Source organism: Rousettus aegyptiacus, unplaced genomic scaffold, assembly GCF_014176215.1.
Source record: "Rousettus aegyptiacus isolate mRouAeg1 unplaced genomic scaffold, mRouAeg1.p scaffold_m13_p_14, whole genome shotgun sequence".
NCBI lineage: Eukaryota > Metazoa > Chordata > Mammalia > Chiroptera > Pteropodidae > Rousettus > Rousettus aegyptiacus.
This window is the reverse complement of record NW_023416289.1, coordinates 12,694,530-12,719,111: the sequence shown is the minus strand read 5'-3', so window position 1 is coordinate 12,719,111 and position 24,582 is coordinate 12,694,530. Positions and strand designations below refer to the sequence as shown.

General features: G+C 36.6%; 1 protein-coding gene across 2 annotated transcripts; it reads left to right on the top strand.

The window, feature by feature from the left end:
* Positions 1 to 571: 571 nt before the first annotated feature.
* Positions 572 to 24,582, top strand: LOC107511927 (cytochrome b5 type B). Of its 2 annotated transcripts, XM_016146891.2 has the most exons (5): positions 574 to 841; positions 9,992 to 10,120; positions 10,645 to 10,674; positions 17,852 to 17,880; positions 20,935 to 24,582. In XM_016146891.2, exons 1-5 carry the CDS (start codon positions 680 to 682, stop codon positions 21,026 to 21,028), a joined length of 444 nt encoding a protein of 147 aa, XP_016002377.1. In that variant the 5' UTR covers positions 574 to 679; the 3' UTR covers positions 21,029 to 24,582. The 2 variants fall into 2 exon arrangements, with proteins under 2 accessions (XP_036087324.1, XP_016002377.1); XM_036231431.1 differs by lacking the exon at positions 17,852 to 17,880 and having other exon boundaries at positions 572 to 841.

Genomic DNA, 24,582 nt, shown 5'->3' with positions numbered 1-24,582 from the left:
GCCTTTTCATTTCTGTATTGATTACTACGTGCCAAGAGCTCTGTAGATATACCATCATTTAATTGGCCAAACTTCTCTGTAAGGTAGAGGTTATCATGCCCACTTCACTAGTGAGGAAACAGCCTTAAAAGACAGGATTCGCTAGGTCTCTGCAAGGAGGCTGCAAAGCAATGATGTGAATCGGAGGCTGGAACACATGCCGCGCGGGCGGTGGGGAAAACGAGCCTGGCGCGACTCAAGAGGTAAAGGGATGGGCAACGGGAAAGTGGAGACCCGGCCCCCTCATCCAGGACTCTGCAGGCTGGTAAGCCAAAGTGAAAGAGAAATCTGTCCTCCGTGACACTTGTCAACATATCTCCATTAGGCGCCTTTCCAAAATCACGGTATCTGACAGGCAAGATTGGGTGAAGTGTGCGATTCTGATTGGTTAGTTGGACCTCGAACCAGGCCTACGTCCTGAGAACGGGTGAGGAGTGGGCGGGATTTGAAACAATCCCCGTTTCATTGGTGAAAAGAAAACGACCCAGGAATTATTCAGAGGGGTGATTGGCTGTTTCAGGAAACCCACCGACGGCGGGGGACCCTGGTTACGGAAGCCGGGAAGGGCTGCGCTTGGCGTCTGCCTCAAGGAACTTAGCGGAAAACCGGTTAGCGGTGGAGAAGAGGCGTTTCAGGCCCGATGGCGACTGTGGAAGCAAGAGGCAGCGATGGGCAGGGGCAAGGGGTGGAGACCCCCGTCACCTATTACCGTTTGGAGGAGGTGGCGAAGCGCAACTCCCCGAAGGATATATGGCTGGTGATCCACGGGCGAGTCTACGATATCACCCGCTTCCTTAACGAGGTTGGGCCCAGGAGGTGGACGGCCCGTGGGAGCTGCTGGGATGAGGGGTAGTCGGTCCCGGAGAGGTGCTAGGGGTGTGTGTAGAAGGAAATGAAGTCAGGCTAAGGGCGATAAGGCGTACGAAAGGGACCTCATGCAACCTTCCGAGACGGAAACTGGGGTGGGGGGTTTATGTATGCTTGCATTTCCAGCCAGCACTGAATTCTGGTGCTTTAAATAATGTCATGTATTACTTATCATGCATCGAGCACTTACTGTGTGCTGGGCTAAACTCTCAGCCATTATGATCCCCATTTTGCAGAAAGTGCAGCTGAGCCTCAAGGACTGAGGACTCTCAGGGGTACACACTTAATAGCATAGAACCGTTCGAAGCTAGTTCTGAAGGGTTCCAAACCATTGCTTTTTCTCACTCTGCTTCCCGAAGGAATGTGATTTTTGGTTTTCATTTTCTTGAAAAGAATATGAAATTCTCACCCCAACGCCATTATGCTGCGTTTATTCTAATTTGAGTTGACACTGAGGCTAGATGGTCATGAGTTGACCTTTTCTGGCCACTGACTCAGGTACTGTCATCCTCTTAGATCTCCAAGGTGATGTATTAGATCTCAAGTTCTCCATGAGACCATGGTGCAACTGATTTTTTTTTTTTAATTTAAGGAAACAAGAGACTAATTTGTTTAAACTAATTTTATTGAGGTAAATTTACATACAATAAATCGTGCCCATTTGAAATATACAGTTCGATGAGTTTTGACAAATGTATTCACCTATGTAATCGCATCCCCAATTAAGAAAGAGCATATCCACCACCCTAAAAAGTTCCCTCTTTCTCGTTTGCGGTCAATCCCCAGCCACAATCTCTAGGTTCTGAGATTTTATGTATATAAATATTTACTATATATTACATATATATTTTGGTGGCTATCATTTTGAGTAGGAGATTAATAATTGGTTAATTTCTTGGAAATTCTTGCACAAAGTTTCTTTATTGTAACTAGGAAAAATTCCTTTCCAGTCTTTCTCTGAAGCAAATACACGAGTATTTTTTCTGTTAATCTGGGGCCTAGGGAGATATCTCTACATCCTGATGCATAAATTTATAAAAACTTAAAATGTAAAGTTTCCCTAAAAAGGACACTTTTTAATAAAGCTTCCTAGTGGCCAGTGAGTTATCATTATAAAGTTTAGTAACTTGCATTTATATGCTGTATGACATTTTATGCTTTTAAAAGTGCTTTGCCATTATTTTATCTCCAGAATAACTGATTGAGAGTGACTTCGATAGTAGTGATCCTTATTTTAACAGGGGTACAAGAAACAGATTCAGAGAGATTTTGCTCATGCAGTTGATTAGTGGAAGAGTCTGGTTTAGATCTTGTTTATTTGGATTTTTTTTGAGATTTAGATTTTTCGTCTACATGGTATTCAGAATTCTAGACTTATGTTCTTTGGTATACGTGTCATAAGAAGTTTTAGTTGTGGGTTGTAGCTTGTTAAAGTGTAGTTCATAATTGGTAATAATGTTTTTCATTTGTGGTTTTATTTCCCCCAATTTCTTCTTGATTTATTCAGAATATAGAATGAATTTAGAAGGAACTCTCAATATCTGTAGAGAACACTCAATCTTGAGTAGCGGTTGCTAAACCGCTTCACCGCGTGCTGATGGAGCCAGAGACATCACAGATGTGCCAAGGCTTCCCTTGAAGTTTGAACTGCAGATCTTTACCTGCATTTAGCCATTTTATTTACCTGTTCTTAGTATCCGTCTCTGTTTACTTGTTCATTCTAACCCTGTTCATTCATTCATTTACTCATTCACATATTTATCAAGTGTCTGCTATGTGACAGATACTGTTCTGAGTACCGAGGATACAACAGTGGATAATTAAACATTTACGCCCTCAGGGGGATTACAGTCTATGGGAAGTGGATAATAAGCAGAGCAAATAACTAAAATATATGCTATGTTAGATAGTGGTAAGTGCTCAGAAGAAAAATAAAGCAGAGAAAAGAATAATAGATGTGTATGGGATGAGGAGTTGAAATTTCAGGTATGATGGCCAGAGATGGTTTTTGTGGGCAGAGCATTCCTGGTAGAGGAAGCAAGTTCAAAGGCCTTTGGGGTAGGAGTATGTGTGATGTGTTTTAGGAACAACGAGGGAGTCTGTAGTGGTTGGAAAGCAGTAGATGGAGTCAGCATAATCGGGGAAGAGCAGATCACATGCAGGTTTTGACCTTTGTCCTGAGAAGGGAAACCACAGTGGAACAGAGGAGTGACACGATGTGACTTAAATGGTTTAGAAGAGGCTAAAGGAGGGCAAGGGCAGAATTAAGGAGCCCAGATAGTGGCTTGGACCAGGGTGGTAACTGCCGGGTAGTGAGAAGTGTCAGATATTGGGTGTGTTGTGATGGTAGAGCCAGTAAGATTTAATGATGCATGGGATTTGAGGAGTGAGAGAAAGAGTCAAGGATGACACCAAGGTTTCTGGCCTGCAGGTCTGGAAGGATACAGTTCTTAGATGAGATGGGGGACTTAGGAGTTAGGTCTGTTTTACAGCCACCTTCTTTCACATTTTAGGTATAGTTTGGAAGGATTGGGGATGTGATATAGGGACGTTAGAATGGGTACCTTTTTTCTGGAACTCAGGTTAATTTTTTTCTTTTTTGAATAGGGCATACAGGTATATAGTGAAAAGCCTTCATCTGCCCAAAGTTAACTGCTGTCGTTTGTGTATCCTTCCAGAGCTTTGTTTTGCACACATAAGCAAAGTGAACGTAGCCCCTCCTGTTCTTTACACAGAAAGTAGCAGACTGTACACTAGGAGTCCCCAACCCCCAGGCCGCGGATGGGTACCGTGAGGTAACCTGCAGGCCTGCGAGTGAAGCTTCATCTGTATTTGCAGCTCCTCTAGCATCACCACCTCACCTCTACCTCAGATCATCAGGCACTAGATGCTCACAGGAGCACTGGTCCCTGGTGCCGGAAAGGTTGGAGACCGCTGCTATACACACTGGTTTGTGCCTTTTTTCACTTAAGTTGTATGTCTCAGGAATCTTTCCACATCAGTTCCTGGAACACATTCTTATTCATAGATTTTGTTCTGTGGGTCACTTAAGCAGTCTCCTATCGATAAACATTTGGGTTAATAATATTTTGCTATCTAGATTTTTTTCCTTCCATAAACTCTTGAGATCTAATGGGTATACAATGAAATTTACAGATTTTATATAGAGAGTTCATTGAGTTTTGACAAATGTCTCACATTTGTAATCACCATCATAATCAATATATAGAACATTTCTACCACCTGTCCTCATACAAGCATTGATTTGACTTCTAACACTAGAAAACTGTACTCATGTCTAAAATCTTCTGCTTAATGTATCTGAGATTCATCTATGCCTTTTCTATGTTTTCAGCAATCTGTTTCTGTTTATTGCTTTTTATTTCATTGTATACTAAATTTTTTTTATTTGTTGATTAACATTTCGGTTGTTTCCAGTTTTGGCTATTATGAATAAAGCTGCTGTGAACTTTCATGTACAAATCTTTGCATGGACATCTAGGAGTAAGATTGCTGGGTCATGTGCGTGTGTGTGTGAGAGTGTGTGTGTGGGAGTTTTAACTTTTTAAGCTACTGCCAGACCTTTTCCTAAAATGTCTATATCATTTTACACTCCTGTTAGTGCATGAGTTTTCCAGTTTCTCCACGTCCGCATTGACACATGGTATTTGCCAGTAATTTTACTTTTAGTCATTCTAGTGGGTGTGTACTGGTATATAATTAGGGTTTTAATTGCATCTCCCTGATGACAATGGCCGATTTGCCATTTTTATGTCTTTTTTAAGATGTCTGTTCAGTCTTGCCCATTTTTTAATTGGATTGTTTTCTTATTATTGACTTGAGAGTGTTCTTTATATATTCTACGTGCAAGTCCTTTTCAGATACATGCATTGCGAATGTATTCTCCCAGTCTGTATTTTGCCTTTTCATTTTCTTAACAGTGTCTTTTGAAGAGAAACTTGGCAAAATTAATATATATATGAAATATAATTCTAACGGCTGGGTCTTGGCTCTGCAGTCTAAGTGTCTGGTTCAGTTTCCTACTTTACAACGTAACAGTTGTGCACACTTTAAAGGCCCTTTCCATCTGTAAAATGGAGATAATAGTACCTCCTCCACAAGGTTGTTGTTGGGCCAGTTAATTTAAATGATGCATATAAAGTCTTTGTCATGGTATCTGGCATAAAGAGCTCAGTAAATGTTAGCAATTATGTTTATTATTAATAAAATAAATTCTATTTTTTCCTGCAGCATCTTTTGAGTACTTTTAAATGGCAGATGTTCTGGAGATTTAAAAGTGAATTAACTGCCTTAGACTTGCAGGCGAATGAGATCTGTGCACAAGTAATTGTCATGCAAGGTAGAGGGTGCCTTCATAAAGATTGAGAATGCAGACTTTTTTTGGTGCAACTCTAGAATAACCCCTTAAAGCTTCAGAGTTTGACTAATACAATTCTTACTGGATTTCTCCAAGGCAAGTCAAAAGAGTGCAATTTACCTATCTCGTGCAATTAACAAATCCATAGAAAGAGTGCTATCTTTCAATGAGTAGTCCCAAGTGGTTAGTCCTTGGGAAGGCTGGGAATAAGATGAGGTGAAATTTAATTTCCACCACTATCCAGGTGAGGGGCCCTGAACAACAAATCAGCTTTAACTTACTCATTTTGCCTGTGGGTATGAGTGAGCACCTTCCAGCGAGGAGGAGCGGGAGAGAGGACAGGTGGGAGGGAAAGAGGGCAAAGTACCCTATACCTTGCGGTGCTCCAGGTGCCATGCAATGTTCTGGAATCCAGCCATAAAAAAGAAAACTGGTCCCTGTTCTTATGGAGCTTATAGTCAGGTGGGAGAAAAAAAATGTGTTTGGCGAGGGGGTCCCTCATTTCATCACCTGGCCTAATGTTGCAGCTTCTGCCGATCTTGCTTAATGTTTCTAGATTCATTTTCCAACTATCTATGTTACATTTTTATTACATCAGTATCGAATTTACACCTACAGAGAATTTGTAATTTTTACCCAACAAGATTTTGATTCTGTAACTGTCATTGTTCACATTTTTCTCTTTCTGCCCATCTGTTCTCTGTCCTGTCTATAGAATTAGTAATCTAGAAGTATTATTTTTTGTTGTAACTTCTATTTTCTATATTAAAACATTAATTTTTTTGTCCTCATTTCAGTAATAGTAAAGTAAATGAAAAGAAACATTCCAAAATGCTTCCCCTGCTCCATACCACATATTTTTTGGAGAGTTGAACTAAAATTCTTCACAAAAGACATTATAGAATTTTCTTTGTGCCTAAAGTTTTTCACTTGATTATTGCTTGTCCGAGGTAGAAATGAATCCATCACATTGTTTCATCTCTTCTGACAGTTTATGATCTTGGTTGTGGTATACTTTATTTGGAACATTTTATTTGTAATATTGTGTAATTACTTAGATATTATACGCTGAAATAAAGTCCATTAGCCTTAAAACACCGAGGCTGTTCAGGTCAAAAGAACCTTTTTTTTGAAAATTCATAGAGTTAACATTTACAAAAAGCAAAGCAGGTCCTAGAAAAAAATGGGAAATATGTACTGCCTTATGTTAGGTTTATTTAATAAAGATAAGGAATTCATGATTGTCCAATAGATTTCAATAGTGTAGGCAACCAATCTAGATTGCTGAGGATAATCCCTAAATTTCTTTAGTCTTCTTTTGTTTTGCTGGGATCCAGACAAAAGCAACTTTTTGACATATAGATTTGTAAACCTAGCTTGTTTCTTTTTATTGTGGTAAAATGTAACATAGATGTTACCATTTCGAGATTTTTAAGTATATCATTTAGATGGATTAAGGACACTCACATCATTGTGCAACCATCACTATCATCCATCTCCAGAACTTGTTCATCATCCCAAATTAGAACTCTATACCCATGAAGAATATAACTCCTCATTGCCCCTCCCTCAATTTGTTCATACTCTGCTTATGGACACTGGGTTGTTTCAAGTTCAGGGTCATAACAAATAATGCTGCTATGATCCGTGTGTGTGTGTCTTTGTATAAATGTATACACATTTCTCTTGAATACTTAGAAATTCTATTTGATTTTTTAATTGAAAATTTTGAGAAAATTGTAGATTCATATGCAGTTGTAAGAAATAAGAGTCTATGGCCATGCCATCCTCTACAAGCCCAATCCCATCTGATCTTGGAAGCTAAGCAGGGTCAGACTTGGTTAATACTTGTCTCGGAGACCACCTAGGAAGACCAGGTGCTGTAGGCATAAAAAATGAAAAACATAAGGGATTGTAAACTATCAAGGTCCTTGCAATCTGTGATGTCAACCAAGGGTTGTCTTGCCTAAAATACTACTACTACTACTACTACTACTACTACTACTACTAATAATAATAGATTCCTTGTACCTTTTACCTGTTTTTCCCCCCAAATGGTAACATTTTACAGAATGAGTACAATATCACAAACAGGATATTGACATTGGTGTAGTACACAGATCTTATTTTGACTTCCCCATTTTTACTTTTTACATTTGATTTGTCTGTTAAAGAGGAACCAGAGGATGTAATTTGTAGAATCAAGAGTCATTTGTTTTTGATTACAGTACTCAGTATGCAAATTATATCTACCTCTTGATACAGAAATGGCACCCTGCGACTTGCTGTAGCATAGGCTTAAAATAAGGTCAGTGGAAATAAGACTGGTTATGACAAAGCCTGAGAATGTGTTCATCCATCCATTAATAAGTATCATAGGGAGGACATTTGTTACATTCCCTTTCATAATGTCTGTGTGCATAGTGGCATCAGTTATAGAAGGTGGTACTGTTCCCCCTTTTTTTTGTAAAAATCTGTCCTTTGGGTTGTCAAAAGGACTATTTGAGAATATAATTTCCATTTTCTCTTACCATGCTTCGAATTAGGACCTATCAAATACTTGGTTCAGGGTGAGCTTCTTGTCACTTTGCAGTAGGATGGACACACAGTAGTGGGTTATTCCCACAAAGGTGATGAGAAAGATGGACAGAACCACTCAGAACCTTATGGAATTGAGCAGCTCCCGCGCAGGTGTCTTCACTGAGAGCCAGCCAGGCGAAGGCTCCAGGGCTTCTTCCACAGGCACTGGGCTTTTTTGGGAGGCTCTCCTCAGGGCCTCCTGGCCCTCAGCCTGGGAATTATCTAGTCCAGGACTGGTTCAGGCTCTACTGTGGCCTCAGGCCTAAGTGCACTGCCTCTTGGGGGCTACATTTGATTTTAAATAAGAATATCTGGTTTATAGAATTCTAAAATGGGAACCAAGGAGTCTTTGAAATCTTTTTTTGCATGTTCTCTCTAAACCATCTGTTAAGACCATATTTTAGAGTGAGGGCCACTAAATGTAGGGTTTTTTTTTTTTTTTTGACCCTGCCCCTCTTGCCTCATTAAAAAATGTAGGCTATAAAACAGTATTTACTGTATGATTCACTTTTGTAAAAACAAACCTTTATTTATCACTGCCTAGTACTTAAAATAGTAAATACTAAATTAAAAGCATAGAATAATGTTTGAAATGATTGAATGAATATTTTGAGAAAACAATGGAATTTTACACCCTAAAATGTTAATTGTACTTATTTCTGTTATAATTTGTTTATAAGTGGTAAGAGATGGATGAAAATGAAATATTTGGTCATAGAAAAAGCTGGGTAGGAAGTCATAAATCCAACCATCCCCTGAAATATCTCAGAAGTTTTGTTATCCTTTGTTTTGAAAGGCAACCTAATAGTTGGGATATGTCATAAAGAATAAAACCATCGCTTAGGTGCAAAGAGGAAAATGGGACACAGTTCCAAAACTAATGGCTTAACATAGCTGAGAGTTTTTAGGTGTAATAACATAATCGGCGGCTATCTTAATCTTGCTATAAAACCGCATGCTTAAATTCTGGAATGGAAGGCCCACCCACTGGCTGGAGACCATTTAGGAGACAAAACAGAAATTCTTATCTTCAGTGAGCTCCTAGACAAGCTACATAACTGGGAGATGACAGTTAAGAGTTTTTGTGCTTCAGTTGAATTCATCTGTAAGACAGGATGATCATCTTAGTCATGCTTAAAAGGTTATAAAAAGGAACTATATAAAAGTATTGCTTGATATTTCAGAAATGCAAATTTGACATGTCAAATAATTGTAAATTTACTAGTTTTAAGTGTTTATTGAATGAATGTTTAGGTAAGGGACTTGCTACATGTAGCTTTAAAAAAGAATTATTTTCTGAGTAGGTAATAACTTTACTTGGTAAAACAGTTTCAAAAGAGTATGTAGTTTAAAGTCTTCCCACTCCCCTGTCTGCCAGCCACCATGTTCCCTGCAGTGTTTCCATGGAGATTTTATGCATGTGTGGACATATGTGTATCTTTTTAAAATCGTAGATGATAGCACAGTATACGAAGTTAAGATAGGTACTAGTTATCTCCATTTTACCAATAAGCAAAAATACCTCAATTTTTTGATAACTCGTCCAAGGTCATAACTTTCTATAACTTGTAAGTTATAGAAAAAATTTACTTCCTAGATATAGTAGTTATTTTGATATTATTTATTTAACTTCTTTTGAAACCATTTCAAACTTACAGAAAAGTTGCAACAATAGGATAAAGGATTTCATACATCCTTTGCCCAGAGTCTGCATTCAGGTTTCTGTAGCTGTTTCAATAATGTTGGCAAAAGAAATCAACCACGGGAGCACATGTTGTCCCCAGTTGTCTTGTCTCTCTAGCCTTCTTCAGTCTGGAATAATTCTTCAGTCTGTCCTTGGCTTTTATGACCTTGATATTTTTAGAGATCACAGGTCAGTCATTTTGTAGACTGTCAATTTGCAGTTGCCCCAGGTGTCCTCAGAATTATACCCATGTTGTGCGTTTTGGGCCAGAATATCACAGAAGTTATGTTGTGTTCTCTGCATCCTATCAGGTGGCGTATGACATCAGTTGGTTCCAATCCTTGCATTAAAGGGAGAAAATAGAAGAGAGGGGAGGGGAAAGTAACTTATGTTGGTTTGCTTTCCAGAGCGTGCCCTGTTCAGTAAATATCTTTTTCTCGTAGCATCCTGGCGGAGAAGAGGTTCTGCTGGAACAAGCTGGTGCAGATGCAAGTGAAAGCTTTGAAGACGTAGGCCACTCCTCTGATGCCAGAGAAATGCTAAAGCAGTACTACATTGGCGATGTGCATCCGGTAAGGATGAACTGAGCTAGGAGTGCCTCTGGAGTGGGAAGCTCCCCAGCAGCCACAGAGCCATGGAAATTCGTTCAACCTAGCCATCAGGCTAAATTTTCTCCAAAGTCATGTAGCCTTACTGTGTGCTAAGATAGAGCTTCTTGTTTGTAAAGCAACACATGTAGTATCTCTAAAAGCTAAGGAAACTGATTTTGGATTTTTTTTAAATTAATTGATTGATATTTGTAATGCAGTTAATAACATTTCTACCTAATATAGTCATTTGGTAGTTCTTCCAAATTCCTTTAGAAAGATGGTAACTATGGACTTTTTAAACCATAGCCTTCTAACAAGGGACCCTGAAATGCTCAGAGTTGGGGATGGGGTTGGAGCTGGGGGAGAGTACCCTTCTACAGACCTTGACATCTCTCAGGGAGTTCACTACGACCAGAATGTAGTCTCAGGTTCCAAGGTTGGAAATAAACACATAGTGAGAGTTCATTTAGCTATGTCTTAAAATATGGTTTTTCTTTTTTCAACAGGATGATCTTAAACCTGAAAGTGGTCGCAAGGTAAGAAGTCATCTGTTCCTCTTGTGTGCTTCAAGTGTTTACATTTCTATTTACTCGAATTAGAATTATTTAAAAATTATCTTAGCAAGAGAAGTGTTTACTTACTCCCCACCCCAAGCAAAAATCCTATTTTTCAGGAATTCGGACTCAGTACCATCTCAGGAAAAAAGAATAGCTGAGTCTTAAGCAGTAGGAAACATTTTGCTCATGCTTTTCTTTGCTTTTTAAAAAATTGAATCTCCAAAGCCATGCCCCATATGGTTTTTGAAAGAAATTAGTTTATGAGTTCAGTTGTAGAAAAGTGTTTATTCTAAGATCGAATAGTACAGGCGATAAGAATTGCTTCTGTGTTGGAAGAAGAATCAGAATGTCGATTTTCTCTTAGAGGTCTTAGAAGGAGTTCTGAACTGAAGTAATTGACTAGAGCAGGACTTTCTGTCCCTGTTTTCCAGATTTAATTCTTTTATCATCTGGCTCAAATGGGCCTACACCTTTCCCATCTACTCAGTGATACAGCAGAAACAAAAGATTAAATATCTGAAAACCTGCATGTGCACTGCATGATGTACCAGGAGGAAAACATGAAAGCCTTTTTGCTTTCCACAAGCTGGATAGTTCATCTCCCTTATTCCCTCACAATTTTCCTTGACCTCTGTCCTTCAAACAGCTATTATGCTACCCTCTGATTTAAAGGGACAGCAATTTAGTTGCTGCCTAGAACATTATGGAGGTGATGTTCCTTCCCCTTTTCCTCCTTCTGGCTTCTTGCTTCCCTTTCCTCGTCGAGCTGAAATTATTGAACATGTTTGACACAACAGTTAAAGTTGGCCTAGACGCAAGAATTCTTGCAACATGACATTGCTTGACTGCCATCTATTGCTCTGCAATCGAGTGTTTGTGTAAATTAACTTCTGTCTTGCTACACTGCTGCTCTGAACTGATGAATTGTTAATGAAGGGGGCCGAAATGGTTCTTTAAGTGCTTTGTGAGCACTGTCAGTTTGTTTTGTCCTCCCCTCCTAACATTGTACTATCCACTCTAGAATCCTCACTTGTTTAATTAAGGGAAAATTTGAACTAAACTTGGCCTTGTTTATTGAACATGTCTGGAACACTTTGCTTTCAGAGGTCAACATTTGATTCAAGGGATATTTCCATTTGTACGGGAGATGCATCTTGTATCTGGGGGCCATAACCTCCTTCTGTACAGCAACCATGAGAGTACCCTTTATGTTAAAATAATAGGAAACATATTTGTGGAATTATAATGTCTAGAAGTCTACGAATTGCTTCTTGTTGCTGCTTTTCTTCCCTGGTAACACAGTGTGTACATAGGGCCCTTCTTAGGAATGGAGAGTGATGATCTTGAAATTCTGCTTCTTGTGCCGCCTATATTGGAATCCCTTAGCATGGTATGAAATATATATTTCTTGGGCTTCTGTTACTACTATTCATAATCTGTGGAGGTGGGACTTGGGAATCTGCATTTAAAGTGACCCAGGCAGCCAAGCACCAGACTTTTTGCTGAATGAAATGTCTGTCTTTTCATTTGAAAATGTAGGGAACTTTAATCTCCTCTGTGAAAAGCACTGCCTGCCTTCCATAGGCCAAAGAACTAGAGATGTCTCAGCTAAGTTAAAACCATTGAGTCTTGTTCTTTTGGTAAGAAATAAATAAAAAGAAACCCTTTCAGCTCACCAAATTCTGTAATAATTCAGAAGTCTCCAAATGCAGTTTGGCCCCTGCCTGGGTTGAACAGTGATTAAAGGCAGTGTTTTCAAGGCTCGTTTTCCTCATGAATGTTGTACCCAAAGCACAGCCTCCAATAAGTAGAGAGTCTGGCGACGGAGTGTTTGCAGTCACACTGCCGCACTTCAGGCAGATCAGGCAAGCAAAGCCTTTTGGAACAGTTTCAGGACCACCTACATAGGCTGTCATAGAGCTGTAGTTTAACCTACTTTCAGTTCCAAAAAGAAACTCTTGATCCCTCAGATTTACTTCTTACAGAGGTTTTAAATAGGAACTTCTTATAGGTGTCTGTTTTTAAAATTTTTTTGTCTCTGGTTTAAATGTTCACCATGAAGACATGGATATAAAATTTATTTCATTAATACTTCTTTTGGGTAAGGGTTTCTGAACCTCTGTGAAGAAGTGATTTTTTTTTTTTTAAGCCTAATTAAGATGTGTCTTCTGCCTGTGGGACAGTTTTCATTTTCCTTTTCCTTCTCCTCCATTCCTTTATTTCTCTACTTCTCTTCTCCTCCTTCCGCAGCTCCATATCTCTTCCCTACTTGAAACTCCTTCACTCCCCACCCCAAACAGAAAACGAACAACAACAGGATTTGTTATGGTTTTTAAAAAACAGATAAGATTGTCTCCCTAAAGGCTTAACCTATTTTCTAAATTTATTCTAAAACTTCAGTTTAACTTTTGAAATCTAATAAATTTCACATGTTAGAAGCAATCTGTATGTTAACATTTAAAGGTAGAGACATTTTCTCCTCCTAGATGCTACTTTTGTTATAGTTTTCTATTACACATACATAATATATTATACATATGTAACATTCAGTTTACCTTTTCTTATGAGAGAGAAACTAAAAAGAATACATTGTTTATAATTATGTAATGTCGTTGATTATATGGTAAAAATTTCCTTTTAGGAATCATTTAATGTCATAATTACAATTCAATTATTAAAGTTTGGAATGAGGAGTCAGTTTAGATGAGTGGTGATTGCCATTTATTGAAGAGTTTTGTCAGGTTACTTCTTTGTTCCCTGTTTTTATCTAACATTTATATTTTGTAATATAATCATCTGATATAAAGCATAGAATGTAATGGCAAAATTATCTTGAAAGACAAAATACCCTTGCTGAGAGATCTCAAGGGTTAATGTCTTGTAAATGCTCTATTTAGAAATGTTGTTTTGGTGTCAGAAGGACAAGGTAACATTCTTTTTAAATTAGCCCTTCAATGTTATAATGAGTTTTTCATTTCTTAGGTCCCAGAAAAATCATTTTATTAGCGTTTTAATTTTTTTCTTCAGTGATGTCATATATTATATCATAATGGGTTCTTGAGAGAGTCATATAGAAATTTATTTTAGAGGATACTTTTCATCCTTAAATTTTGCCCTTATTTTTAGGGAAATATTTTTTTCGTGACTGGGCTGACTCTAGGAATATATCCTTTACAAGACAGTAATTGTTAAACTGTATTCTCATCCAGAAAGAAATTTTAGTACATTGGAGCCTTCATGAGAAGGCTGTCCTCAAGATTCATACCACATGGCTGTGTCATAGTTGAGACTATAAAATGTTGAAATCATGTACTTTCAATACTCAAACTTTTCAGGTCATAAGATGAATCTGATACTAAAATTCATATGGTGATAGATCATGTTATTAAAGTCCATTGTATTATGGGAGAAAAATCCTTTCCAGTAATGTTTGAAACCAAAAGTTCTCACATTGTTTTCATAAGTTACTGGCCACATGGATACCAACATGTTCTAAATAAAAAGCTGTAAAAAGTACCAGACCACCCAAATATTCATTAAATTTACTTAAGGTGTCCTGTGGCTTAAAGTCCACTTTTTCTAATTTTAATTACTTGAATCCTCTTGGAATAGCAAACATACAATTTAGGAATTGAAACATAAGTTCCTTATATACATTATAATGTATTTCTCTTTTCATTTAAACCTTTGAAAGTCTAAATATAAACTATTTAGGCTGAAGGTACTTTTATAATGACATGTCTATATATTTTAAGCACCGTAATCATAATTCTGGCACATTGTTTCCTGTGTTTATGTCCTAGTGACCAAGTAACACCATTTTCAAACATATGTTCTCCCTTGTTTTCTATAAACAGGGTTCCATAGTGAAACCATACCTCCTGGCCCCAAGTTCCCTCCCATATATTTGCCAATTATGACATTTATTTATTATTCTTTTAACAGTATTAAAGAGGGTCAGTACTCATGGCACAGTGCCTCTCAGAATAATATCTAGAAAAACACATCTTTATATGCCTGGTTCAGGATAGAAAAATCTACACATGGTAGTGTTCCTTCAGTCTTTTAGACATGGGAGAATAGCATTTCCTTCTCTCTAACTTTTAGAAAGCTGTTTTTGTAGGTTTTGCTAAAATTCCCTTGGGTCAAATATGACTTTAAATTAGTCAAATATGACTTTAGAATTCAAGTTCATCTTGTCTGAGCCTTTCATTTTATAAGTGAGGAAATTGATTTAGCATCAAGCTGGAAGGTCTTAGACATAATTTTGGTTATGAGCCATTTTATGAAAAGTTTACTTGGAAGTTATGATATATTATTTTCTTTTATTCTACAAAGTTCAGATTTAGTATTTATATGTTTATTAATATATTATTTATTTTATGAGGGAATTAAAGCTTTTAATGAACCTTGAACTTTAGGAACCAATTTATGTAAACAGTTAATTTCTGTTAATTTTGGACTAAAAGCAGAGTAGACTTAAAACAGTTTGGTTATTTGGAAATGTATTCCAAACTCCTTGGAGAATAAAGAAACATACATATTAATTACTTGGTAAGGCTTTTGCTAAAACTCTGGATTCGAGCTGCTGTCCTCTAACTAAAATCGGATAGTACTGCAGTTACTATTTTCCATGTCAAAGATTGAGTGTAGTCACTGTTCTCTTGACCAAGAATCTTGCGTGTAAATTAAAACGTGGGCAAGAACATAACCAGCCAGATATGCCTGAACACCCAAAGGGATAAGTGAAAGTCAGTCATAAACTGTAGGAATTTCACTTAAACATCTGTTAGATTCAGCCCAGGGCTTTGGAGTGAAAATAAGCATTGGGGAACTGTGTACAGAGAGGACAGAAGGGTAGAGGTAAAGGAAGGTTTTGTGTTAACAGAACTTTTTCCTTTTTAATACTGTAAATTTAAAAATAACTTATTTGGCTTTTTTCTGTACTTGGCTGAGGTACTTGGCTACTAAGAGCAGTGTCTTAAATAACTCTTTCATTATAGTTGATTAAAAGTGGAGTCACTGTAGTTTGGCATTTACTTGGCTGTCAGTATCCAAAAGAGAGGATGTGCTGCTTTCTTGTCTCTTCACTGCATTGTTTTAAGGAAGTTGGTCTTTTTGCCTCTGGAGACGGATGGATTGATCTTAAAATAGAGGTTGAAATACTTAGTTAAAAAAAAAAAATGTATGTTTTAATTTTTTATTGCTTATTAGAAACTATTAAAATTTCAGCATTTTTTGGTCTCGATTCTCTCTGATCTCTCTCCGTCTGTCTCTCTTCTCTCAGTTTGTTCACTACATTGTCTATGGTTAGCACACATCCAGGGCTTTTGGTCGTAAAAGCAGTTGAAAGCTTTGAAATCTAGAGAATCCATCTATATGAACTATATATCTGGCTTTTAATGTGATTACAGATTAAACTTCATAATACACATATGTAAACTCCATAGTGTGTTCATGTAAACCTTTCAAATTATCCCATTTTTTTAAAAAAAATACTAGCTCTGTGTTTTTTGTTCTTTAAATCATTTGTGTATATGTGGATAAAGCATATAAGACCATGGACTTTTCTTGATGTAATTCAATTATTTCTTGCCTACTATAGGCAACATTATAAAATAATTTGTCGCACACACCATCATCACTACCACTACCACCGCTTTCCAAATCTGTAAAACACTTATATTTCTCAAAGATTGACCTCTGACATGTTTTAATTAGGACATATTCCTAAACGTGGAATTAATACTATTATGGTAGATATGTCTCAGGTAACGGTAATCATCAAGGTCTCAAGGAAGAGTAGCAGCATATTAATATGGTTTATCTAAAACTTTTGATTAGAAGTTTTACTTGCCTATAGGCTAATTTCTTTCAGGTTTGGGGCATGTATTCATTTGCATGACAGTATTTTGGATATATGAAATTAAAACTCATTTCATGGTCTGTTCTAAAGTATCTAGGCCAATATGTAAGGTTTTTGGAAATGCTTGGAGATTATTGAAAATGGTGGTTAAACAGAGTTAATATTCTGTGCTCACACCCTGGAATACTTTTACATATTGGCCAAGATGATATTTTAGGCAGCAGTAACCTATGTTAATGGGTTATTGTCCTCTGGCAGTAAGTTAGCAGGCCTTTTGTACTGTACAGTTAGTTAATAGAATCAATAACTTTATTTGATATTTACTTAATTTGAATTTAAAAAATTAGTAACAGCTTTATTAAGATACAATTCAGATCCCATCCATCTTTCTACTTAAGATGTATAAGCCAAGAGTTTTTCGTATATTCACAGAGCTGCACAACCATAATCAGTTAATTTTGAAATATTTTCATCGTTCCAAAAAGAAACCCTAAACCATTAGCAGTCATTTTCAGTTTTCCTCCAACTCTTCTTCCCCTGAGTCCTAGGGAACTAGTGCTCTGTTTTCTGCCTCTAAATTTATTTATTCTGAACATTTCATACAAATGGATTTATAATATGTGGTCTTTTGTATCTGATTTCTTTCACTAGCATAACATTTTCAAGAATTTTCCACGTTATAGCATATATCAGTACTTGCTTACTTTTTATTGCCAAAATTTTGTTTTTAAGATTTTGGTATTTTCCTTTTCTTCACTCCATTCTTCCCCTTTTCATTGTGAAATAAGCCCTCAGGTCACTAATTATAATTATTATGATTTCAGAGAGTAATCCAGTTCATTTCTATAGGCCACAAAACAATCATTGGCATGCTCTAGAGCATTTCATAGTTAATCTACAAATTATAAGAAAAGAATTTTTATTCAGAATGTTTTCAGAAAATGTAATCTTAGCTACTGCCAGTGGCAAGCCCAGCTGAAACAGGCATATCATTGTGACTGCAAATTAGTTCATTTCAATATAGTTTGTTTCAATAGCATTATTTTTTACATCTAAAAAATGTTTAGATGCTTTCTCTCTGCTTTTATTAGTGGTTCTTCACTAGGAAATATCAGTATATTATCAGAAATAGAATTCTTGGCACTCCCATCATGTATAGATTTGTAAACATCAAATTGCATGAAAGATGAAGTTCTGCTATTAGCTACAAATTTTATGTAGATATCCAAGATTTATGTACTGTGTTAATCTTCATTCTTTTTGTCATTTTTTAATATGCATCTTCTTCAGGACCCTTCGAAAGATAGCACACACAAAAGGTTGGTATTCCCTTAACACACTTTCTTATACTCAACATAATGTCTGGCAAGAGGTTCTTCCATGGGGTGAGGGGGTAGATGGGGTAAAAAGGGTCAAATATGTGGTGACAAAAAGAAATCTAAGTATGGATGGTGAACACACAATGCAATATCTCTGTGTGTGTGTGTGTGTGTGTGTGTGTGTGTATGTGTATGCCTTACTGCTAAATTGTATACTTGAAACTTACTGGATTTCGTTAACCCGTGTCACTATAATGAAAAACAAATGAACAAATAATTTAAAAAGGTTCTTTCATAAAAATACATGTATGACATAACTTAAGGGTACAGTTTGACAGCTAATTCTTTTTTGGCCAAAATTACTGTGAATTCAGTAGTTCCTTAGTTTAGCAAAATTAATTTTTACAGTTTTAATCATTTTGAGTAATCTCAAAAGTTCATGCCTTGAGTAATTTTTAAATCTTGTGACATAAATTAGAGTCACGCTCAGTAAAAGGTTAGTATGCATGGACAAGTAACAACTATTAAGTCAAGCCCAGTCTCTGCAGCTCAGCTCAGCTCAACTAAGCAACTTCCACTTAAATGTCATTTAATCCTCACAACTACTCTGTAAGGTAGGTGCTATTATTGTTTTGCAGAAGAAAAAATTATATATTGCAGTCATATTCAAGAATTTGAGTTTTCTCAAAGGTTTACTTACAAAATGTCTTTTGCAGTAATATCAGTGACTGTGGAATCTACTTGAGATGACTGTGGAATCCTTGAGATGACTGTGGAATCCTTGGCTTGTGCAAATCTTTCTAGAGATTATATGGAACTCTCTATTTTATCTTTCTGATGTCTCACTTAATGCAATTCAGAGAGAGAAAATGTGTCTTTTTTCACCATAAAAGAAAGTATCATGTCTTTTTTAATTTGAGGTGATGGACAGAATATTAGAAAAATGAAAACTTGAAGGAAACTGTTAGTAAATTCAGCTCCCTTAGTATTAGGAACTTATTTCATGCTCAGCCAGGTGCTTCATAAATAATTTGAAAACACAAACCACAAGCTTGCAATAGACTTATGCGACAGATAAAACCGATTAAAAATTATAAAGCAAAATACGTAAAGAATTCTTACAAATCAATTTAAAAACAGTAGAATATGAGAAAAAGACTTACGCATCTTAAGGAAACAAATATAAGCCTATGAAAAAGAGGTTTAATTTCTTTTGTCATCAGAAAGATGCAAATTAAAATCATAGGGTGTATTTCACACTTAGCAGATTGGCAAAATTTAAAAATTCTAGAAATCAGAGGAGTTGTTTAAGAAGTAGATAACCAAGATTCTTAGGCCCTCTTAGGGTAATATAAATGGGTACAGTCACTTTGAAAAACAGTTTGACATTGTCTAGTAAACTTGACAATATGAATAACTTCACCCAGCAATTCTATTTCTAGGGATGTACGTGGGAAATGTGCGCACAAGTATACCAGGAAGCACTACAAAAACATTTATAGCAGCATTATTCAAGCTCTTAAAACATGAGAAATAACCCAAATTACCATTCATTAATAAAATGAATGAATTCATTCTGGTATATTCATACAGTAGACTACTACAAAGCAATAAAAATAAATGAGTTGCAACTACATGCAATAACCTGGATGAGCCCTCCAAGAAGAGAGTCCTTTTGTCCTATGGCCAGGAAGTTGTTGTTGAACCTAAATCTCCTTTGGTGCAGTATAAATGCATTTTCTCTGGTCTTGTTCTCAGTGGCAGTTAAGTATCATGAAGGATTATGTGAGGATTGGTGGTCACCCATTCTCAGCCTTTTGTACTCAAGAATTTTTCTTCATTGCTTTCTTAAGGATCTTGCTTTTGAACTCTCTTGTCTCTTGTGGTTGTTCCAAGATTTCTGAGTTCATGACTATGGGGAGATTACTTCCAAGCTCCCATGTGTCACATTACTGTTGTACATGCCAACTCGCTTTTTCTTTTTCTTTTCTTTTTTTCTAAACAAAGCTACCTGTCTGATACTCTAAACTTGTCCAGAGCAGCTTTTCCCATACTTAAATGTACAAAGTGCTAAGCATGTTTAGGCAAAAAGAATCATTTTTATTATTAAACCTCAGCTGGCTTTATTGGCTTGAAAACCTTTTAATACCAAGGCTGCGTATGTCTTAAGTAGAGGGGCAGCCTAGTCATTTGGATCACGGAAGAATTATACCTTAAAACTAGCAGTGCTAATAAGCTCCATTGGAGAAGAATTATTTCAAGGAGAATGATGACGTTCTGAAACTCCTAAGGAAAGTCTCTTACAGGACTTTTAAAGCCGCCTGCCATTTACCTAACTTTATTAGAACTATCAACATATTCTCTGTGTGTGTATATGTGTGTGTGCACACGTGTGCCTGCCTGTCTGTCTTTGTGTTCATTCTTATTTAACTAGAAATTAAGAAGGTAGGTTTGGAATCAGACTGCTTCACTCACTAACTTCACTTTGTGATTTTTGGATGTAAAGCTTTGTATAAAATATATATAATAGTAGAACCTATTTCATAGAGTTTTTGTGAGGATTAAATTTAAAAAATACACGTGAGGCAGATATATTGCCAATAGTTGTGTTAGATATTATTGCTTCTCATTTTACAATTATATATGTATAGTGGTGGCTTTTTTTTTCTTTTTCTTTTTCTTTTTTTTTTGGTTTAAGAATGTTAATTGTAGAACATGTGAAAAACAAAGCACAAAGAAGAAAAATTTAAACTATCTATAATTCCATAACCCAGAAAGAACTACTATATGCCTTTGTAAAAACACATATGTTGGCGGGTGTATATATATATTTTTTGGTGTCATACTATACATTCTGTTTTTAATCTTTTAAAAATTATCACTTAATGTTTTACTCCAATTTAAATGTTTGTTCTTCTCTGATTACTGTGTGATTAAAGCAGTAAATTGAAACTCTTTGCTCATAAAAATATTAAAATAAGGGTGCTGAAAGATAGGAAACATTTGTTATAAAATGTTCACTATTTTATTGCTTTTTTTCCCCCCAACTTCTAGTTGCTGGTCGTATTGGATTTTCCCCATCATAGGCGCTATCATCTTAGGTTTCTTGTACCGTTACTACTACCCATCAGAAAGCAAATCCTCCTGAGGAGGCCTTGTTGAAGTCTGGAAAGCATATCCACTTGGGAGTGAAAACTAGAGACATGTTTGGAGGCCACAGCGGTGCCCTGTTCTCGAATCCTGCCACTCGTATTCTTCCCTCTTGGAGCCCAGATGGTTGGCCAGATATCCACCTCAGACCTGGGGACAGTGCCCTTCTTTCTCAGAGCCTTACTCTAAAAGCACCTGCTCATTGTTCTGAATCCTTGAGAGTGTTTCCATGAACACCTTTATATTACAAAGTTTTCTGTTAATAATGGCAATCCATTTGTCCTAGTGACATTGCCATTTGGTAAAAATGCCTGCTTTCCAATATTTTGCACATTAGACGTTCTTAACATGGCAGCACATTCTGGTTTTGAAGCTTTTCTTTTTTCAAAGTAAATATTAGTATTTTTTAATTCTGACTTAATTCTGTTATTTGTCATAAGGGGTTTACTTCATGAAGTAAAGTTGCATACCTATGATGTAAAACACAACTGCCAAATGGTCTTGTTCCTTGTTTATATTTGGTAAAACTAGAAAGAATTATGTGATTATCTCCATCCTCCTAAGCTAGTGTAACAGGTAACTCTAGCCACCTGCTAAGTCCACCAGGTGGTGCTGGACAGAGATGCTTCCTTTTTATTTCTTGGAATGGAGAACAGGGAAAGGGAGAGATGAATTAGGATGAAAGAGTGAATTCATAGCAATCTTTCTTTTGAAAAATATTGAGAAATACTACTATAGGGCAAGAGTTTAGAAAAAGCACCAAAGACTCCATCATTTACTTTTTGTTTTGGCGCCCGTTTCTAGCCATCTTTTTTTTTTTTTTCCTCCCAGTCATCTTATATTAGTAAAATGTAAATTTGTGCTTATGTCTGTTGGGGTTTACCAGGGATTTTTACTGCTTTTTTGTTTATTGATTGGCACAGTTTTTATTTGCCATTTTAACAAAAGTAGTAAGGGACATCAAATTGATTAGAATTAGACATACAGTATTTGATCTTCTTTTTGCCTTGTAAAATAAGTTGCATAGTCAAGTGGCATTTGAAAGGTGCGGTTAATGACAAAAGAATGTTTTCTATTTTATGTTTTTTACCTCCATGACTCCAATTTGTGGTTTTGTCTTTTTTCTTCTGAATAAAAAAAAAAAAAGCTGGTATTTTTTTTTTCCTCAATGAGTGTTTCATCAAGGAGTAGGTTATTACTTAGAATTATGTTACTGTTTCTCCTTGGTTCAGGAATTTCTTTGGCATATTTGCCTTTACTTTTTTTTCCCCTGTGGAAGTACCTGAGGAGCTAGTACTCTGGCTGTTTTCTGTTAACAACTGTGGTGATTTTTCTCCCCTTCCTTTGACGATTACCAGTCTGCCTCTGAGCCATTGTCATATGCAGCAGGGAGCATTGTGGTTCAAGAAAGACCATGTTCACTCCTCCGTGTCTCCTCCCCACTTCCTGCTTGCCAGGGACTTGACAAGACAGGAAACTGCCCAGCAAACCAGTTGCCCATGCAAACTATTTAAGAAAAAGTTCAACTCAGGTCTTGTATCCTGTGATATAGCAGTTGAGTGAATTCAGAATTCATCAAAATAATATTACCTTTGTACTTGCATGCTTGGATATGACCTTATGGAGTAATTTTTTTTTTTTTTTGATTTCCGGATGACTTTTATATATGAGGGGTAGGGGTATAGTTAAACTTTTTATCATTAGAAAATGTTTTGTATGTGTTATATGATGCCACTTTAAGATACTTTACTGGAAAAAAATACTTTGGTTGTTGTGTAGCAAAAGCGGTGTGACTATTGATGCTCCTTCATCTGAAGGCAAGGAAGGGTTGCCTTGAATAAGAATTGGTATAATTGCTATAATATAGGTTGCATGATTACAGCTACATTGGGGTAGAAGTAAAGAACAAAGGAGCATTGAGCTGGAAGGGGAATATTGAGGCCTCAAACTAAGCCAGAAGATAATTTGGATCAATCAAAAGTGTATTGGCAGTCTCCAAAATTGAATGAAAAACATCTGGCTTTTAAGAAACATTAGAGAACAATAGTCTTAAATAAAATTGGTGTTTTTGATAATATTTTTAGCATAAACACCAATGCAAAGGTGTGTTTTTCTATTTCACATTGGTTATTTTTTCCTGTTTATGTCTGGACTTGTTTTTACTCAGAGCCAGAGGAAAAGATTTTTAGATTTTGTCTCTACCATCCATGAAATTCATCCAATCCCAGGGCTACTTTTGACCTACTGCTAATGATGTGATGTCACTTTATATTATAAAAACCACTTTTGGGTCCATTTACTATTATTCCGCTGCCTACATAAACAGCCAGGTAAAAGAGCTTCTGTGAGAGTTTGCAGAGGTTTTTCTAAACAATAAATTAACAGTATGATAGCCAAATCCATCAAAAAGGACTTTTGTTTTAAGAGGTAGGTAGGTAGACTCAAATTTTTGACAGTCTCAACATTGATAGGTCATGAAAACCCCTCCAGAGTAAGTGAAGCTGGGCTCTGTTGGCTGACCATGCCCCCCAAAACTGGTCTCTGGGGTGTTTGGTTGTTTATTTCCAGGGAAGAATCCCTGCTGCTGCACACCATACTGTACACGTAATGACTGGAGACCACAAGAGGAGTTGATGAGCGAAAATTTATGCCACCAAAATAGGGATGTCAGTGCCGGGTCTCCAAATTTTCTTAGCTCCTCTTTGGTTTCCAAATGGCTTCTACATTTGTAAAGACAAGAAAGTAATGGGAATAGAGTTGATATTGTGTTCTTATGTGACCACTTAAGCAGAAACAAAAATCCATTGGGACCTATAATTTGGGCCTGTAAAGTTCTCTGAGCAGTTGTCATAAATGCATATGTTGTGACATAAGAGCTTGGCTGAGCTTAGACTCATGAAATTCTGACGTGGAGCAATGAAAAATGCTTTACAGGCCAGGTATATCATTACTCATGGTATCTAGTGCTGAATATCTCAAGTGTTAGCTAGCTGGTTAAATCCTATTGTAGGAGATTAAAATGCAGAATGTTAATGTTCATTACTTCCTTCCCCAGGAGAAATGAATTTAGACATGTCTTTTCTCAACAAGAAATTGATTCTTTTTGAACTATCTCATTCGGTTGCCAAATATCACAAAAGTAATGAGAAGTTTGGTCACATCCGGCTGTTGTGCTCTGAAAGAGCCTGGTTTAGAATTTGTGGGGTGATCTCAGAAGGAAGTTCCAAGAAGCAGAGGTAGTTAAGTGACCTACCCTCCATCTAGCATCTTACTCGTGAGTTTTACGAGCTGCTCTTTGCCCGCATTTATATTCTACATTTGTTATTTTGGCGAAATACTACTATGGTTATTTAACTTCCTTTCTTTTTACTTCACCCTTGACTGTGAATGAGTAATATTAACATTCCTTTTATGTATTCAATAATGGAGTTTGTTTACCTACTTCATTTCAGCATATTTTGAACAAAGATCTTTGTCTCTTTCTGCTGGAATGTGCTCATAGTGAATGTTTGTTAGAACTACACACAATAAAGATATTGTTTTCCTTTTCTC

What these genes read in the sequence shown, in the direction of transcription:
- LOC107511927 (XM_016146891.2), top strand. Translation starts at nt 680, where the DNA reads ATGGCGACTGTGGAAGCAAGAGGCAGCGATGGGCAGGGGCAAGGGGTG. An exon ending in TCACCCGCTTCCTTAACGAG is followed by an intron (nt 842 to 9,991) that starts GTTGGGCCCAGG and finishes TTTTTCTCGTAG; the next exon opens with CATCCTGGCGGAGAAGAGGT. An exon ending in AACCTGAAAGTGGTCGCAAG is followed by an intron (nt 10,675 to 17,851) that starts GTAAGAAGTCAT and finishes CATCTTCTTCAG; the next exon opens with GACCCTTCGAAAGATAGCAC.